General features: G+C 44.7%; 2 protein-coding genes across 6 annotated transcripts in view; one reads left to right on the top strand and one right to left on the bottom strand.

Annotated features, from left to right (window-relative positions):
- The window catches only part of LARP7 (La ribonucleoprotein 7, transcriptional regulator), a 55,415-nt gene extending 38,586 nt beyond the window's left edge, over positions 1 to 16,829 (bottom strand). Inside the window, exons 1-5 of one of the 2 annotated variants that reach the window (XM_040328996.1) lie at positions 16,744 to 16,829; positions 13,917 to 14,111; positions 10,499 to 10,599; positions 6,910 to 6,993; positions 5,533 to 5,697 (exon numbers count right to left, since the gene is read on the bottom strand). In XM_040328996.1, coding sequence (XP_040184930.1) covers positions 5,533 to 5,697; positions 6,910 to 6,993; positions 10,499 to 10,599; positions 13,917 to 14,111; positions 16,744 to 16,798 — 600 coding nt within the window. In that variant the 5' untranslated portion in view covers positions 16,799 to 16,829. Of the gene's footprint in view, positions 1 to 5,532; positions 5,698 to 6,909; positions 6,994 to 10,498; positions 10,600 to 13,916; positions 14,112 to 16,726 lie in introns of both variants that reach the window. The other variant, XM_040329002.1, reaches the window with a different exon arrangement.
- A 177-nt stretch (positions 16,830 to 17,006) lies between these two features.
- The window catches only part of ZGRF1 (zinc finger GRF-type containing 1), a 181,164-nt gene continuing 178,539 nt past the window's right edge, over positions 17,007 to 19,631 (top strand). For 2 of the 4 annotated variants that reach the window (XM_040328973.1, XM_040328985.1), the window contains exon 1: positions 17,007 to 17,171. The gene's annotated coding sequence lies outside the window, so the exon portion shown is untranslated. The remainder of the gene's footprint in view (positions 17,172 to 19,631) is intronic. The other 2 variants (XM_040328974.1, XM_040328976.1) reach the window with 1 other exon arrangement.

The following is a 19,631-nucleotide window of genomic DNA, read 5'->3' on the forward strand; positions in this document are numbered from 1 at the left end:
ACCTGAATGTGGTGCCCCTGGAGTTCCTCCTGAAAGAACCTGAGGGCTAGGCCCACTGCCCTCAGCTCCTTCCAATTGGAAGATCTTTTCAGATCTTGGAGACCCCAGGTACCCTGCGCTGGAAGGGATCCCAGGTGCGCTCCCCAGCCCTTGCCGCTTGCGTCTGTGGTTACCACCCGAGACACCGGGATAATCCACAGACGTCCTTGGGTTATGTTGGTGGCCTTTCTCCACCACCAGAGGGATCTTTTTACCTGAAGGGGTACTAGAATCAAGGAGTCTAGGGCTTCTAGGCTGTGATCCCAGACCCTTAGTAGGAAGGCCTGCAGTGGGCGAAAGTGAATCCCTGCCCACTGTACGGCTGGGAGGGCAGATGTCAGCAGACCTAGCGTTGACATCAGGGACCTTAGTGACACCTGTTGATTGTTTTGGAGGGAAGCTACTGCTCTGTCCAACTTCTTGACTTTCTCTACCGGGAGGAACACTCTTGAGAGAGTAGAATCCAGCAGGTACCCTAGGTAAGTGATCTGTTGGGATGGAATTAAACTGGACTTGTCTAGGTTCAGTAACCACCCTAGGTCTGTTAGAACCTTCTTGGTCACTTCCAGGTCCCTGGATAGCTGCTCTGGCGAGGCTGCGAAAAGTAGCAGGTCGTCCAGATAGGCTATGATGGATATTCCCTGAAGTCGCAGAAACGCTATGGGTTCTGCCAGGATTTTGGTAAAAATCCGGGGCGAGGAGGATAGCCCGAGGTGTACAATCGTTCCCTCTAGGTCCACGGCCAATCGCAGATAACTCTGAGAATTCTCTGCGATCGGGACGTGTAAGTATGCGTCTCTGAGGTCCAGAGATACCATGAAACAATTGAGGGGAAGGAGGGCTCTGACTGTATAAATTGATTCCATACGGAATTTCCTGTATGAAATGGATCTGTTCAGAGGTTTTAGGTTTAGGATTAACCTGTATTTTCCCGAGGGCTTCTTTACCACAAAGATGTGTGAATAAAATCCCCCTCCTTCCTCTGCCCTTGGAACTCTGAGGATGACACTCTGATCCTCTAGCTCCCTTAGAGCTCCCAACAAGGCTTCGGATTTCTCCTTGTCCCTGGGTAGATGGGTGACTAGGTATCTCTGGGGGGGAGGTGATGAAAATTCCAGTCGGTATCCCCCTCTTATGACCGCCAGGACAAACTGGTTTGGGGAGATTGATTCCCATTGTGGGAGAAAGGTCCCCAGTCTTCCTCCCACCCTGACTAACAAGTCATGGGTTTTTAGGGGGCTGGACAGGAGGGTGAAAAATCGCTCCACCTCTGCCTCTGCCCCTGGGGGTCCAAACCTTCTTTTGGCCTGCTGGTTTGGCCCCTTTTTGCTTATGCGGACGAAACCCCCTTCCTGCCTGTACTGTGACTTTCTTTTTAGGAGGAAAGGCTTTCTTTTTGTCCGCCGTGCGGTCTAGTACTGCTTCAAGGCCTGGGCCAAAAAGCAGGTCCCCTGTGAAGGGGATACCACATAACTTGGATTTAGAGGCGCTGTCGCCAGTCCAAGTCTTGAGCCAGAGGGCCCTTCTGGCCGAGTTAGCCAGAACCGCCGATCTGGCCGACATGCGGACTGACTCCGCTGAGGCATCCGCTATATAAGCGACTCCTTGCAGGATAGTAGGGAAGGAGGCTAAAATAGTTTCCTTATCCGTACCAGCTTCAATGTGCTCCTGAATTTTAGAGAGCCAATGCTCCAGATTGCGAGCCATTACTGTGACGGCAAGTTCTGGTTTAAGATTCCCCATAGTAGAATCCCAACATTTCTTTAATAGGGAATCCATTCTTTTGTCCATAACATCGGACAAAACCCCCATGTCCTCGAACGCTAAATCCGTGTTCCTGGACACTTGGGAGAAGGCGGCGTCTAATTTGGGGCTTTTGTTCCAAACAGATAAAGGATCCTCTGAGAAAGGGAATCTCCTCTTTAGGGATCTGGAAAAAAAGGGTTTCCTTTCAGGATCCTGCCACTCCTTCTTAATGGTCTCAACCAGTATATCATGTACTGGGAAGACCTTTTTCTCTTGCTCCTCCAGACCCCTGTACATTCGATCATGGAGGGTAAGAGGTTTCTTGTCGGTTTGGATACCAAGGGTTGTGTAAACTGCCCCTAAGAGGTCCTCTACCTCATCCAGTGACAATTTGTACCTAGAGGGCTTCCTGGACTCCCCGTCCTGGTCCTCTCCCTCTGACCCCTCTTGAGAATCAGAGGTGGCACTATCTGGAGGAACCTGTTCCTCTTGGGAAGGGCCTGCGGAAACATCTGCCATAGCTGCTGCAATGGGTATGACAGGAGCAGGACCCTGAGCCTGTGGCTGGGTTGTAACCTGGGTAGGGACAGCCAAAGGCTGTAACCTCTCAAACAGAGATTTGAATGAGAACGTGGATGACAGCTCTTTAACAGAGGCTGCAAGTCCTGACTCGTGTTCTAATTCATTTTCCCTGACCAGGGATTGAATGCAATCCCTACATAGGACCTTAGTCCATGTTTCTGGAAGGACATCCCTACAGGAGGCACACTTCCTCTTCGAGCTATGCCTTCCACTACCCGTTTTTTCAATGGCTTTCTGAAACACAGAAAGGGCAGAAAAACAACAGTTATAAAAATAAAAAAAATTTAAAAAAATTTAAAAAATTTGGTTACAACCCTGGGAGTGCACCTAGCCCCCTATAACCCCTGGGACTGAGGACTCCCACTCCCCTGGCCACCCAGGGGGCTTGCCTCCCCATGCATTGAACCCTACATGGAGAGGCAAACCTAAGCTAGAGAGCGCCCCTCCCCAGGGTACTCTTACCTTAGGCTCGCTGGAGGTAGCGTCAGTTGTCAGGGCTGGCTCTGGAGATGCTGCCGACATGACTGCAGGTGGCTGCTTGCTGAGAGCTTCTCCTCGCCTGTGCGAGATCCGACTCCCTCCAGCGTCCGCCCGGACCTCCTATCAGCACCGCGACCCGGAACCGGAAGTCGCGGTTCAAAGGGGAGACATCCGCTCTACGCCGGAAATGACGTCACCCGCCGTCCAGCCCGCTCGGTTCAAAAAAATTCTTTGCGGCCTGTAGTACAGGGCGAGCCTGGATGTCCCCCCCGCTGCGCCCCGCTGGACGAGATAGGGGTCCCCCGCAACCAGGAGCCACGCTCGGCGTGGAAGGGGTGGCTAATGGTGGGCCTGCACCGCACCAGGATTCACCTGGAAGCCTCTGCTTCCTTAAGGTAAAATAGATGGCCTCAGTCCTCTGCCTGAATTGGCCTAGGTTCCCATGCACAGTGTCTCCCCACCGGAGGAAACACTAATACTGAGGTCTGGCAGGGGGAGTGAGAAATTTATGGGCTGGCGCAGTGTTTCCTAGAGGAAGAGGAGGAGTATCTCTCAATTGTGGGCTGTCCTGAAAGACGGGAGGGGAAAAACAGGGAGCAGGAAAAAGGTCCCTTACAACCATTGACAGCGTGTGTACAGGTGATATTTTTACATATGAATGTTTTGTGCACTAACTATGATAATGCCCTAGGGAAGCTGCTGTTAAAATGAAATGAACACAGATAGGAGACAGCTCTGCTGAGAAAACACTGATCAACATAAGCAACCTGCCACTCAATACACAATGAGACTGCTACACAATTTCACAAATAAAATACCAGTTACAAGCAACAGTCCCAACCTGTGTACAGACACCTTAAATTCCAAGGAATAAAACAGCATGTAATTTTCTCCCTAGGTCTCTTTGCCAAACCAGTTTCCTTCCAGTTCACAGGCTAACCCGTTTCTTCTATATGCCTGGGACATGGGCAATTGGGATGGAAAGAAGACCGGGGAATGGGGAAGTGGAAGGCACAATAAACTTCTCAGCTATGGGAGCAGCCAGGTAAACTGCAAATCAGGGACTCTACATGCAATCACACACACACACACACATTAAAAATGTGTTACTGCATGTGATTGAAAGGACCTTGAGATATTCCAAGCTGTATCACATAGGTATGATTAGCACACAAGTATGAATGAGTGTTCTATCTGAAATGCATTTTTACTACGAAAAACTGACAAGGGTGAATGGGCCATCGAGTCAACAAAGTCCAACAGTGATTCTGAGCTGCAGCCGTGGATTTTTTTTTACAGTAACTTCGTTAAATGCTAAATAAGGAACTGTCTTTAATATCCATGTAAAGTCCATGGGCTCATTATTAGAAGCCATCAGGTACCACAGACAACTAGCCAATTTTGATAGATAACACACATCCCAATGACAAAGTGTGTAGCATTTTACATAGAAAAGGAGAAGGGATTTAATTCACAAACATGTAACACTAGATGTATGCTATAATACAGCCATATAATTTTTAGTACTGATAAGAATTTTTTTTTCAAACCTGAAGTTTAATCTGCTTATATTTTGCCTACCTTGGGGTCTTGATGTTAGCCTGGTGGAGTAGGCATTCCTAGGCAGGCTGCATTTGCATGCAGGTTTTCCTAGGTAACACTCATGATGAGCCTCTACGATTTCATTGAACTGAAATCCTCTTAATAAAGGGGGGGGGGGGGGGGACACACAAGGACAGTCAGGCTAAAGAGAAAAATGGATGATGCTGGATGTCCGCCAGCAAGGCAATGAAGTGGGCTCTGTCTGACTTGCCGCAGCTTCTAAAGCACATTATGAGAAGCTCTTAGTGTGCAGTGAAATCAGACTAAGCCATTTCTGTACAGGAGAGGAGCCTGTACATTTGTGCAAGATTGAAAATAAGGCTGGGGTCTAGCTTTAATGTTTCCAATCAAATTTACCATAATGTCACTTAATAGCTGTATGTTTTTTTGCAGGGACTTGATGTGCACATGCATGGAATTTTCTAACCGAGCAAGGCTGAGGAGTCAACAATTAGGAGAAAGTATGGATACATGTTAATTGCCAAGCAGCAATGGCATTTGTTAGTGTCTCTAGTAAAGCGGAGTTCCACTAGTGTTTGTTTATTAAAAGTCAGCAGTTACAAAAAGCATAACTGCTGACTTTTAATAAACTGACACTTACCTGCCCCACGGTCCAGCGATCTGCCTCGCTCCTCTCTCCGTCGCCATCATAACTGTGGACAACCGGCCGCGACAGCTTACGGCTTCACGGCCGGGCATGCGCATTGCGCTCTCCCATTGGCCAGCCGATCTTCTGGGACCAGAGTTGGGTCCCAGAAGATCGCTGGCAGGGAGGGGCTGCCTAGGGCAAGAGGAGAAGTCGCCTAGGTGGCTGAAGATAGGAAGGAGGAAGTGGGACAGGAAGTCCCACTAAAAAGAGGTTACCCCCCCCTCAAAAAAATGACATGCCAAATGTGGCACATCGAAGGGCGAGGAGTGCTTAAAGCGGAAGTTCCACTTCTGGGTGAAACTCCGCTTTATGGGCTATACTCACACAATACACCACTTACAACAGCTTTTGCTGATAAATGTCTAACATAGTTATTTATGGTTGAGGAAGTTAATTCTCATTGACACAGTAAGAATAAAAAGGAGAGGCATTACCTCGATGGCTTTAGCAGCTTGTGCTTGAGTCTCAAACTCAATAAATGCAAATCCTTTTGTGTCACCTGTAGATTTGTATCTGGGAACGCTAATATAGACAACCGTTCCACATTTACCAAAAACGCGATCAATCCAGCTGTGGGTAACATTCTTTGGAAGTAGTTCCTAAAAACAGAAAGCAATACATGAACTAGTATTCTGCAAAGCCAAATAAAAGGCTGAGCACAGTTAGAAATGTTTGATGCCAATGGCGGCTTACTAGGCCTTAGATTTAAATGTATACTCCTTGATCTTGCCTTGCCAGAAATGAAATGGAGGTTAGTTCCTTTCAAATCAATCCTCTGAACTGCCCATTCCCCCACCCCCTATGTAATAGAGATGAAGACATGTTTGTATTCCAGATCCGGGAGATAAGCCTCATGTTCCTAAACAGATACAGTACAGTGAATGAGCACAGTCACTACAGTTACACAGAGTGTGATATTTGCAGGATCACCAAGTGAAGCAGAAAAAAAAAAAAAAAAAAAGCGCCTGAAAAGAACAAAGTGAGTCTACCAAATCTAAGGACTGGTAAGCTTCAATACACCATTACATTTTTTCCGTTGGGTTTAAAAAACTAATTTAAAGAGGAGGTTCACCCCCCCCTCCCCCCAATACTGTAGCTACTGACTTTTAATATATGGACACTTACCTGTCCAGGGAGCCCACAATGTCGGCACCCCATGCCGATCTTCAGATCGGCTGTCAGGTGCAGCTTCCGCAGCCATTCCTGGTAAGGGAACCAGGCACTGAAGCCTCTCGCTTCACAGCTGGTTCCCTACTGCGCATGTGTGAAATGAGCCAATTGGTCCAGCGGCAGAGGAAGGAGCCAAACTTATGAGAGACCGGGGCATTGTCCTGTCTCCCAGAAGTGGGGAATGGTACCATTCAAAAACAGGTACCTGTTCCCCCCTTGAAAAGTTGACAAAAGGAGTTACAAGTGGGTAGACATTAAATTTGCTTCAGTACATATATACACACACACCACTGTACATACATCATTGCACATATTCACCATTGGCCAGCACCCCCATTTTCCGGTAAGTGCCCAAGTAAGGATGTAAAAATTGTACTGGCTTTGTAAACTTTCTTCTGGAAAATAGCATTGGTTTGTCTTTAATAAACTATGGTGAATATGGAATTCACCAAAATTTCCCTCACTGTTCAGACTAAGAAGTGTCAAAGGGACCAAGTATAGAACTGCCCAACTGGCGACCACCATTGGTCTACGTCCTTGTACATTTCTATGCACAATTTACTTGGTTTCCACTCTTCAATTGAAAAAAACAAAAAAAAAACAGTAGTCATATACAAAGTAGAAGAGCTGTAATCACTTACTGCATATACAGTACGGTCATCCACATCCTCAGGTTTCTCCCCAAGTGGAAGCCTTCTCCTGATTTTAGTATTTTGTGAATTCATCTTGAATTGGAATAAAAAAAAAAAAAGGATTAGATATACTTCTCTGTAGAGGGTATCTTTGCATTTCAAAAACATAAAAACTGCCATGTGCCTTGACCAGGGCACGCAATTTCCTGAAGAGCTTACTAGGACACCAGAAAACCTGGGACAGTCTGATATACAAACAGCAACCAGCATCTGTAGACTGCTCCTTTCAGCGCTTGCTCGGACCCATCTATTTGAGTGGCTGCCTCGCCAACTAGGAATGAGGCATGTAAAGGGAGAGCAGGCCAGAAATCGGCAAAGAAGATGGTCCGTTCCTACATATCAGAACATGCCAGTTTTTCTGTAACCCTGGAATACATTGCAGAAAATTAGATTGTAAGTAGCAGTGTTATATATAGTTTAGACAGATATGTTAAAGAAACGCTGTCAGATTGCCCATGTAGTGTCTTTGCAAAAAAAACAGTTATACTAAGCTTACTTGCTGGCAATAAAATCCCTAGTTTCAGCTGGGGTAAGATGAGAGGAGCAGTCACATGCTACCCATACCCATTTCACAGTACTGCCGCCAGCTGCAATGGAAAGCGGCGACAGTGGGGCCGATTAATTAAAGACAGACTGTGCATTTTGCAAGTGCAGTTGCTCCAGAGCTTAATAAATGGAAAAAAAAAAAAAAAAAAACTCTGCTGACATCCATCACCCAATCATGTACAAGCAGTTTTCCTTTTTTTTTTTTACTTGCATGCGATTGGGTTTTCTTTGATAAGTGAAGCTTCCCCTCATTTACTAAGCTCTGGAGCATTTTCACTTGCAAAGTGCAGTCAATTATTCTTTAGTAAATCAAACCCATTGCCTCTTTAACCACTTAAGGACTGCCTCCTGCACATATACGTCGGCAGAATGGCACAGCTGGGCACAATCACATACCTGTACGTCCTCTAAGTGCCCAGCCGTGGGTCGCAGGAGCGCACCCGCGACCTGCTCCGAAGCCAGGGGACCCGATCGCAGATGGAGTCCCACGATCGGTCCCCTGAGCTGAAGAACGAGGAGAGCTGTGTGTAAACACAGCTTCCCCGTTCTTCACTGTGGCGCTGTCAATGATGTCACACACCCAGCCCCCCTACAGTTAGAAACACATATGAGGTCACACTTAACCACTAGGGGCGCTGAAGGTGTTAACTCCCAAACTGCAATTGTCATTTTCACAGTAAACAATGCATTTTTAAAGACAAAATGCAGCGCCTTCTAAGCGTAGCAAGTGAGTTTAATCGAGGCAAATAGTTAAAAGCATATGAAAAACCTACTCACATTACAGACGTAGGTACAAGCGAAAATAAGAGTGTCATCCGCGGAATCCCCGGGGACAGCACGATGTCCTAGTGCAGGCGGCGTGGAGACGTCCTTCCCTGTGCAGCAGCGGCGGCAGGAACCGAGGCGCCCTCGGAACTAACAGGCTGAGGTCAGGTTTCCACTGTGGGCTGCAGTCGGCGTCACTTCCAGGCGCGGGAGGTGCGCGCGTTCGAGACTTTTGAGTCTCTTCTTCAGGCTGAGCTGTGGCCATTTTGCTGGAGACCAATTTAAGGCAAGCGAAGCCCGCCCCACATACTCTGATTGGCTCATATTTCGTGAGTCAACTACGGGACATCAAATGTCGCCCTGGAGACTATTGTCACAGCTTGCGGGTTTATGTTAACCCGCAATGGTGACAATAATGATGATAGATGCCACATAAGCGGGGGTATTTTATGGACTAGACTGTAAACGCCACAAACCCATACAGTGTCATAACGATGACACATAGGGGAAAGCTCGGTGGCCATACACAGAGAATGTCTATCAAAGACATATTAAAAAACAAATTAGGGGAAACAACTGGGCAGAAAACAAACAAGAAACTTACAAATGCTACATAATACATCATGAAAAACTGCTGTAAGGGCATATGAGCGTGTAGCGCACATATATAATCTAATATATAGGAAATTATATTATATTCAAAAAATTAATTCAGGGAAATATACATATATATAATTAAAATATTTGTATTGAGAAGAGACTGCGATGTTGACGTCATCAAAAGGATCTCTCAGGTTAGACTATATGTTAGAGGGCCTTATTCAAATCAGGAGTATGTTATGGTCTATGTGGCTATATAAAAAATAATTAAATAAAATAAAGAACAGATTTTTTGTTCATGAAATTATTTTGAAAATATTTTAAAATGTAAAAAAAAAAAAAAAAAAAAATTATATATTATATATATATATATATATATATATATATATATATATATATATATAATATTTTTTAAATAATTTCAAAATATTTTCACGAAATATGAGCCAATCAGAGTATATGTGGGGCGGGCTTGCCTTAAATTGGTCTCCAGCAAAATGGCCACAGCTCAGCCTGAAGAAGAGACTCGAAAGTCTCGAACGCGCGCACCTCCCGCGCCCGGAAGTGACGCCGACTGCAGCCCACAGTGGAAACCTGACTTCAGCCTGTTAGTTCCGAGGGCGCCTCGGTTCCTGCCGCCGCTGCTGCACAGGGAAGGACATCTCCACACCGCCTGCACTAGGACATCGTGCTGTCCCCGGGGATTCCGCGGATGACACTCTTATTTTCGCTTGTACCTACGTCTGTAATGTGAGTAGGTTTTTCATATGCTTTTAACTATTTGCCTCGATTAAACTCACTTGCTACGCTTAGAAGGCGCTGCATTTTGTCTTTCTTTGTCCTTCTACAGATCACACTTCATCTGTCAGCTGGCTGCCATCTAAAGCAAGGCTATAGTCATATAATGCTGTGGACAATTTTGTTGGACTATAGTATTTCCTCAAAAGCACTTGTCTCTGGGACTTTACCCATTTCTCTCCAGTTCCCTTTCCCTACCCAATCCCATCCTATATATCCCAGGTAGTGACTTTGTAGACATTGATTGGGAGTGCGCTCAATTATCATGTTTTGAACAATGCATTTTTAGCTGTGAAATGACAAAAATTTGTCAATATTGTCCGATGTGTCCGCCATAATGTCCCAAAAAAACAAACAAAAAAAAAAAAAAAACGCTGATCGCCACCATTAGTAGTAAAACATTTTTATTTTTTAATAAAAATGCAATAAAACTATCCCCTATTTTGTAAACACTATAAATTTTGCACAAACCAATCGAAAAAAAAAAAAAAAAAAAAAAAAAAAGTTGTCTTTTTTTATATATTTTTGGGGGATATTTATTACAGCAAAAAGGAAAAAATAATGCATTTTTTTCAAAATTGGCGCTCTATTTTTGTTTATAGCGCAAAAAAATAAAAACTGCAGAGGTGATCAAATACCACCAAAAGAAAACTATTTGTGGGGAAAAAAAGGACGCCAATTTTGTTTGGGAGCCACGTCGCACGACCGCGCAATTGTCAGTTAAAGCGACGCAGTGCCGAAACGCAAAAACTGGCCGGGTCCTTAACCACTTAAGACCCGGACCAAAATGCAGGCTAAAGACATAACTAGCTATACAAAACCAACTCACCTCCACAACTGAAGAATTCTTGATCGCTCTGGCAATAAGTTTAGTATCTGTAGTCAGTTTCTTCATCTTATTAAACGAGGCCAATAGAGAAATATCAATGACTGGAAAAAAAACATGCTATTACTGCAGTGTTTGCAATCATCTATGCATTCTATTGTCGTGAAATAATTTTTATCCTGTTTTTTACATTTTAGAAACAGTTTTCCTATCGTGATGAATGCACAAAACATGACAGATGAGAAATTACCATAACGCTCGAAAATTACTAATATTGTTGTACAAAAGTCAAATCACATTTTTAGAAAGTTTGCTACTGATGGCATCATTTAAATTTCCTGTGTAGTCTGTAAACTAACCTCGTTTATCGTTTTATGCGGAAGTATGTGAAAAATTCGATGATGGAAGTCCAGTGGATTTAGTTCATCTAGATCAGTGGTTCTCAACCTGGGGGTCGGGACCCCCTCAGGGGTCAAATGATGATTTTCCAGGGGTCACCAAATCCTGGGCTGTTCCTGAAGCCCACACCACTCTCCCAGCCTTTTGCAACTGCCCAGCAGGGCTGTCCCTGGAGCCTGTGACTGCCCAGCCGGCTGTTCCTGGAGCCTGTGGCATGGCTGGAGGGCAGAGACTAGAGGTCAGCTGACTGGTGAGGAATGTGAAGTGGGAGGGGCTGGAGGAGACCCTATCTCCTGATTTCGGCATAGGCGTCACTGCTACGAGACACCACAAAGTCAGAGACACAGTGTAACCGGAGATACAGTGAGTAACACTATCTGTGATTATTTTTGCCATTAGAAGTCCCCACTACAGTTCTCAGATCAGAAGATGACCTTGACAAGAGCACCCAAGTCGGCTGATCAGGACTCCCCCCAGCATTGCCACTCATCCCATTCCCCCCACCAAGGAGTAAGAGAAGGAATACAATTAGAGAATACATGGAAGGGAGAGGAAAAGAGGGGGAGGAACCAAGAAAAAAAGGGAGAGAAAGAATATGAGAAATAACAAGAAAGACGGCTAGAGAGAAGGATGGGGAAAGAAAACAAGAAATTAGGATAGATAGAGATCCAAGTGAAAGAAAGAACAAAGAAAGAGTGGTACATTCTAAAATGAACCATAAGGGGTTTTAACACTGTACAGTATGAGTGGAGGGGACTCAGGGATCGCTAAATGTCCGTGGGTTAGGGGTGCAAATTACTTGTCTTGGATGCTGACAACCCACGCTACGAAAATAATTTTACTGTTAGGGGTCCCCACAGCTTGGAAAATTTTATCAAGGGGTCAGGGCACTAGAAGGGTTGAGAACCCCTGATCTAGATTTTGCTAAGGTATTTGATACTGTATTGTATAAACATTTAAATAAGTTCACCTAAATACAGGAGTAACATGTTATTAGGCAGCACACACAACTGACCCTCTGATCCCCCCACTGTGACAGTAGATGGGGGGGTGGGTTCTTCTCGTCGCACCGGCTGTAACATAAAATCAGTTCTGTCCGCACAGCCAAGTCATTCATTCACAGCAATCTGTGAATGAAGAAAAACAGTCCAGTGTTCTGTCAGATATGGCGAACCATCGGAACTGGGAACGGAATAGACGTTGGTCGCCGCCATCTTGCTACACCCCGCACTCCACCACTGTAACGATACAGAGAAGGGGGGTAAGCAGACATCTTGTTACACTCACCGGAGTTGTGCATCTCACTGTTTTTTTAAACAGTAAACAGAGTTTGTATGGTGAAAATTAGTATTTAGAAATCCGGACTGTTTAGATGTTGAATTTTAAAAGCAGCGGCAAACCTGCTGATCTCACAGGTTTGCCAATCTGATAGAACACCGCTGCTTTTATAATTCAACATGTAAAATGTCGGAGGGATTTCCAAATACTATATTTAACCATATATGCTTTTTTTCCTGTTAAAAATAAATGTGAAATACAAAACTCCGGTGGGTGTAACAAGATATCTGCTTGCCCCTTCTTGGTGTATCCTTACTGTGGAGGAGTGTTAGGTGTTACCAATTCTGATGGGTGGCCTAATCTGTTGGAACACTGGCGCGCATGCAGTTCATTCAATCTACAAGTCCATATACGGTGATGACCTGAAGAAGGGGTAAGATCCTGAAACATGTAGTTCATCCTGCTGGCAGTGCAAAAATCCCCTTTGCCTCCCTGGCATCAGCGCCTCCAGATCGGTCATAGCTGTAGTGCTTTGACCACAGCCCATTGATCTTCCTGTCTGACTTTTACCAGGCCGTGACGTCACGTCCGGGACACAGCTCGAGTGGCCATCAGGGTCCCGGCTCCCACAGCTCCTGTGGCTGCAGCTTTTCCATCCATCGGACCATTTCTTCTTTGGTCCCTGCCAGTGGTGCTTGTCAGCTTTTGCTCTACGGCTCAGCCACATCCCTTCTTAGCCCCTGTGACATCCATGTGGCTCCACTGTCAGCTCCCAAATCGAGGTCTCTGGATGACCGTTCCCAGGCTGCTGTATGTTTTGCATTTTATCTTTACTCCCAATGGATTAAAATGTTCCTTTTTCTCAACCGAGTTCCATCTTTTATTTCAGTGGTTCAGCGCTGTTCTTCCCCAATTTGTTTGTTTTTATCTCATCGGTCTATGAGTTTGGGACAGCAGCACCCACAGATTTATTTCCTCCACCCACTTGAGACATCGCCCATGCGCCTGAATATTTGTTTTACATATCCCGTGAGGGACTGTTTTTTTAAAATCACAAATTGCTGTGAATGAATGACTCATGTGCGGGCAGAACTGATTTTAAGTTGTGACAGCAGGTGCGGGGCTAGGGACCCCCCCCCCCATCTACTGTCACAGTGGGGGATCAGAGGGTGAGTTGTGTGTGCTGCCTAATAACATGTTACACCCGTATTTAAGTGAACTTATTTAAATGTTTATGCAGTACAAATACCTCAGCAAACTCTAGATGAACTAAATCCACTGGACTTTCATCATCTAATTTCTCACATATTTTCTCATAGCACAATAACAGGTTAGATCCCCAAATATGTTATGACAGATTAGTAACTTTCTTGCGGTTTAATTATGCAGTTACAGCAAGTTTGTTTGTTAGCCCTGGTTCACACTGGGTACGATTTGGATCGATTTGAGATGCGATTTGACATGTCAAATCGCATCTCAAATCGGCGGCAATGGCACTGTCCTAATCAGTGCGACACCGCATCTGCGATTTCAAAAAGTAGTTCCTGTACTACTTTTTGCGATTTCGGGCCGCGATTTAGATTAAATTGCGGCCGAAATCGCGGCAAAATCGCAGCCGCGAAATCGCGGTAAAATCGCGCATTTTACCGCGATTTTGAATTCGCAGCAGTGTGAACCTAGGCCAAGATATCCTTTAAATCTCCAAAACATTTGACACAGGAACAAGTCACACAATAGGACTCACAACCATCTCTGGATTTCTCAACCTGCTCCCGGAGAAAGCGATCCTTGTGAAGGTTAACATCACCAAACCAGAAGTCCACCTGCTTGACAATGTCAGCCAGCAGCTGTTTTACTCGAGAGCGTTTCTTCTTCGTCTCTGCGCTTTCATCTTCTTTCGCCTTGTTGCTTGGCGTGTCCATTTCCATGTCAGCCATCCCTGTCATTACACAAAGACAGAATTTAAAAAATGAGGACTGGCATCTGTGTGTCAAAAAATAATAATAATCTTGGTTGCATCCAGTGTATTCTAATAATCTGTTGTGCGATTTAGCAATTCAAATATCTGAGCACTTCAGATGAAATAGTTTAGCAGCTAAACATTAACTAGAGCCACATAATTCTGGCCAAAATGAGAACCACTATTGTTTTGCTTAGAATAAAGATCCTCGCAGTGCAACATCATCGTTCAAATTATGCAAAAAAAAAAAAAAAAAAAAAAAAAAAGGGCTAACTTTACCGTTTAGTTTTTTTTAACTCATTAAAGTATATTTTTACCCCCCCCCCCCCAAAAAATAGCATTTGAAAGATTGCTGCACAAATGCAGTGTGACCTAAAATATTGCAACAACCGCAATTTTACTCTCTAGGTGTCTGTTAAAAGTGTAATATATATATAAATAACATACATACATATACACACACACACACACATATATATATATGTAAAGCCACATGAGAAATCCTGTTAAGGGGTAGTGTGTGTGTATATATATATATGTGTGTGTGTGTGTGTGTGTGTGTGTGTGTGTGTGTGTGTGTGTGTATATATATATACACACACACACACACACACACACACACACACACACATATATATATATATATATATATACACACACACACACACACTGTGTATATATATATACACACTACCCCTTAACAGGATTTCTCATGTGGCTTTTTCCCCCTTTTTTCCCCCCTGTCTTTGCTCATCTAGACCACTACTGACTGATCATGTGACATTGCTGGTGGGCTGTTGGGTGTGGTAAAGACACAGATAAACCCCCCCCTGGCTGCTGGTATGAACTTAACCAAAGTGAAGGAAATTCACCCAAAGGGACACAAATGGCAGAAGCTGACATTATACAGGATTTGTGCAGCGCTTTACAATATAAAAGGGAGATAGTACAGTTAACAGCACAATTCAAGACAACAGGGCAAGGGGGTGCCTGCTCTTGACAGCTTACAATCTAATAGGGTGGAACAATTGGAGCAAAAGGCAATAACTGTGAGGAATGAGCTGATGGAAGAATTAAAAGTTCAGTTGTTAGGTGGAGGTTTGATAAGCTTCCTTGAAAAGATGAGTTTTCAAGGATCACCTAAAAGTGGACAGATTGTGGTAGGGAGTTCCAGAAGATAGAACAGGCTCGGTAGAAGTCCTGGAGGCAAGCATGGGAGGAGATGACAAGGAAGCCAGAGAGCAAAGGAGGTCTTGGGAGGATTGGAGAGCACAATTTGGGTGATAAAGTTTAAGGATCACCTAAAAAAGTGGACACATTTTGGTAGTGAGTTATGCCCCGTACACACCATCACTTTATGTGATGAAAAAAAACGACGTTTCTAAAAACGTCACTTTAATTGACCGTGTGTGGGGGAAAACATTGTTTTATGTCTTGTAAAAAACGACCAAAAAAAATTGAAGCATGCTTCAATTTTATGTGTCGTTTTTCAAAACGTTGTTTTTTACTTCACAGAAATTGACCGTGTGTAGCAAAAAACGTCATTTAAAAAGACGTTTTTACACCCGCGCATGCCCAGAAGCAAGCTTCAATGGAAAAAGTGGTGAGAACGTAACCTTGCTTTGCTAGAACATTGTGAGAAAACGATGGTGTGTAGGCAACTTCGTCTTTGAAAATTGAAGTTTCAAAAACGTCGTTTTTTACTTCACAGAAAATGTCGTTTTTTTTCATCACATAAAGTGATGGTGTGTATGCGGCATAAAGATGAGCTCCAGCGTGTTCGCATAGAACACATGCAGAGCCTGCCAGGAAGTGAGCACGGCGCTGCGCTAATCACAGCCAGGGAGACATTGTCCCGATGCAATGTCTCCCTGGCTGTTATTAGCGCAGCGCCGTGCACACTTCCTGGCGGGCTCTGCACGTGTTCTATGCGAACACGCCAGAGCTCATCCTTAGTAGTGAGTTCCCAGAGGATAGGAGAGGATCTGGAGAATTCCTGGTGGAAAGCATGGGATGAGATGACAAGGAAGCTAAAAAGCAGAGGATGTCTTGGGAGGATTGGAGAGCACAATTTGGGCGATAACGTTTTCAAAGATCACCTAAAAGTAAACAGAGTAGAAGATAGCTGGACAGATTGGGGTAGTGAGTTCCAGAGGATAGAAGAGGCTCTGGAGAAGTCCTGGAGGCAAGCATGAGGAGGTGACAAGGGAGCTAGAGAGCAGAGGAGGTCTTGGGAGGATTGAAGAGTACAATTTGGGCGATAAAGTGACACAAGATGTGTGATGTAGTTTGGGGCAGAGCTGTAAATAATATGGGCTTTATCCATTTCCTACTCCATCCAGGATAAGGACAAATAGCCTGAGCTTGCCACACTTGTTGACAGTGAATGTTTATGCCCAGGAAAAACGAGTGCACCTCTCCGTAGTGGTCTCCTTAGTGGTCCCCTTAGAAGTGCCCATTCATGTATCCTATTAGCGCACACACTGTGCTGTGTACATATATCAGTAACCCATACTGACTACAACAAACTCTCTACAACACCTGCAATAGCATCTACCCGGCATAAGCAGACATGTTATGTTATCTCCGCTCACCTCGCGCCCTCACACACCTCTTTCTCCCTCTGCGAACAAGCTTCTATAGAGGAAAGCGCAGCGACGCGTCATCCAACATGCGACGCACAGCAGCTCAGGACCCCGCCTCTCTACAGCGCCAGGGCTGCCCTGTCCGTGCCTGCATTACTATGGTAACCTTACCATGCCAGAGAGCATAAGTCACTCTACTTACACGCCAACGTTTTTTCCTTAACTGTTTATTGTGAATAGTAATTTCAACACGTGTAAAAAAAAAAAAAAAAAAAAAACCTAAGCCAACTCGCTCAATCCACACCATAGTTAGTGCAATTTTTACCTGACGCAGGAAAGTGACGTCTAACGAGCGCGAAGTGTACGAAAAGCTGCTGGGTGTGAGGAGAGGAGTTCCAGGTGACAGGGTGGTGCTGTACCCTCTGGGTCTATTCATTGTATACAGCGGGCACTGGTATGGTGATACACTGGGGGAAATGTTACAGCCTGATAGAGGGAAACACGTGATAGGAGACATCTCCCGATATGACAGCAGTAGGGCAGAGAGCTCTGTGCTCCGGTCTCCTGAGCGATATAATAGTATACACTGGAGCTTGTACAATAGTATTGTTATACTGATTGTCCAGACCACATGCATAGGTAACATAGGAGTACATGGCTAATAGATTTCTTACTGCATTCTATCCCGTTACTGGGGAGCTGCTGCTGCTGAACGTATTCTGTACAACCAAATCTAAATATTTCTCTTTCGACAGAGAAAAGGACAACAAATCCTATTTTCTCTTATCGTCCATGGACAGCTCCTTAAATCTTGACAAGTGGGTTATGTTCCTGTCCATAGGAGACCTCTCCTGATAGACGGAACATAACCCTACAGTCAAGATTATAAGGAAGCTGTGTCCGTCCATGGACGATAAGAGAAAATAGGATTTTACGGTCAGTACAAAAATCCTATTTTTACACAAACTAAGGCCCCTTTCACTCCTGTGCGACTTGGGACTACAAAGTCGCACGACAAGTCTTAAACCATGATTTCCAATGAGTGCCATTCATATCTGCGACTTCAATGTAGTCGCTGCATAGAGCTGCGCGATTCTGGCCAAAATGAGAATCCACATTTTTTTTTGCTTAGAATAAAGATCGCGAGTCTCACGGCGTAATGTCATCTTTCACATTATACAAAAAAATGGAGCTAACTTTACTGTTTAGTTTTTTTTTTATTAATTGATTAGCCACTTAAGGACCGCTCACTGTATATATATATGTCATTTTTTTAAAGATGGACATCTCGGTAACGGCAGCAGCCGCTGCCACAACCGAGATATCCATCTTTTCAGTGAGCGGTCCTGTCAACGATAACCGTGGTCTCAGCGACGGATTCGCTGCGAGATCACCGTTATCGGCGGCGGGAGAGGGCCGCTCTCCCGCGCCTTCCGCCGCTTACCGGAGCCGTCGGCAGCGGGGTCCTCTCGGCTGGGATACGAGTGAGGGCAAGATGGCCCCCACCCGTCCCCATAGCAGGGTGGAAGCGACGTCAAAACGTCACTTCCGCCCATGCTTCTTAAAGCAATATTTTGTTGTAATTTTTTCAAATGACAATTTTTTTAATTTCTTTTTTTTTTGCATTTTAGTTTAAATATGAGATCAGAGGTCTTTTTGACCACAGATCTCATATTTAAGAGGACCTGTCATGCTTTTTTCTATTACAAGGGATGTTTATGTAATAGGAATAAAAGTGATTCATTTTTTTTTTGTGTGTAAAAATAAATAAGAAAACATTTTTTTTTTTTAACCACTTGCTTACTGGGCACATAAACCCCCTTCGTTCCCAGGCGAAATCTCAGCGTCCGGCACTGCGTCGCTTTAACTGACAATTGCGCGGTCGTGCGACGTGGCTCCCAAACAAAATTGGCGTCCTTTTTTCCCCACAAATAGAGCTTTCTTTTGGTGGTATTTGATCACCTCTGCGGTTTTTATTTTTTGCGCTGTAAACAAAAAAAGAGCAACAATTTAAAAAAAATATATATTTTTTTTACTTGTTGCTATAATAAATATCCCAATTTTTTTTAAAAAAAATATTTTTTTTCTCAGTTAAGGCCGATACGTATTTTTCGACGTATTTTTGTAAAAAAAAAAAAAAAATCACAATAAGCGACTGGTTTGCGCAAAAGTTATAGCGCCTACAAAATGGGGAACAGAATTATGATTTTTTTTATTATTTTTTTTTTTACTAGTAATGGCGGCGATCTGCGATTTTTATTGGGACTGGGATATTGCGGCGGACGTATCGGACACTTTTGACACAAATTTGGCGCCATTCACATTTATACGGCGATCAGTGCTATAAAAATGCACTAATTACTGTATAAATGTGACTGGCAGTGAAGGGGTTAACACTAGGGGGTGAGGAAGGGGTTAAATGTGTAGCCTGGGTGTGTTATAACTGTGTGGGGGGAGGGGGGTGACTGGGGAGGTGACCGATGCTGTGTCTCTATGTACAAGAGACACAGATCGGTCTCCTCTCCTCTGACAGCACGTGGAGCTCTGTGTTTACACACAGAGCTCCACGTCCCTGCTGTCACCTGCCGTGTCACCGACGATCGCGTGTACCCGGCGGACATCGCGGCCGCCAGGTACACGCATCGGGTCTTCGGCGATGCGTCGGGACAGTTTTTACCCGCCGCGCGCCACCCAGTGGCGCGCGCGGGTAATGCACATAAAGGCCACTTGGCACTTGAGAGCCGCGCTGCGGACGTATTTCGTCTATAGCGCGGATCTCAAGTGGTTAAAGCGCCCCATCCCGACGAGCTCGCACGCAGAAGCGAACGCATACGTGAGTAGCGCCCGCATATGAAAACGGTGTTCAAACCACACAAGTGAGATATCACCGTGATCGAGCAACAATTCTAGCCTT

Source organism: Rana temporaria, chromosome 1 (genome assembly GCF_905171775.1).
Source record: "Rana temporaria chromosome 1, aRanTem1.1, whole genome shotgun sequence".
NCBI classification, from domain to species: Eukaryota; Metazoa; Chordata; class Amphibia; order Anura; family Ranidae; genus Rana; species Rana temporaria.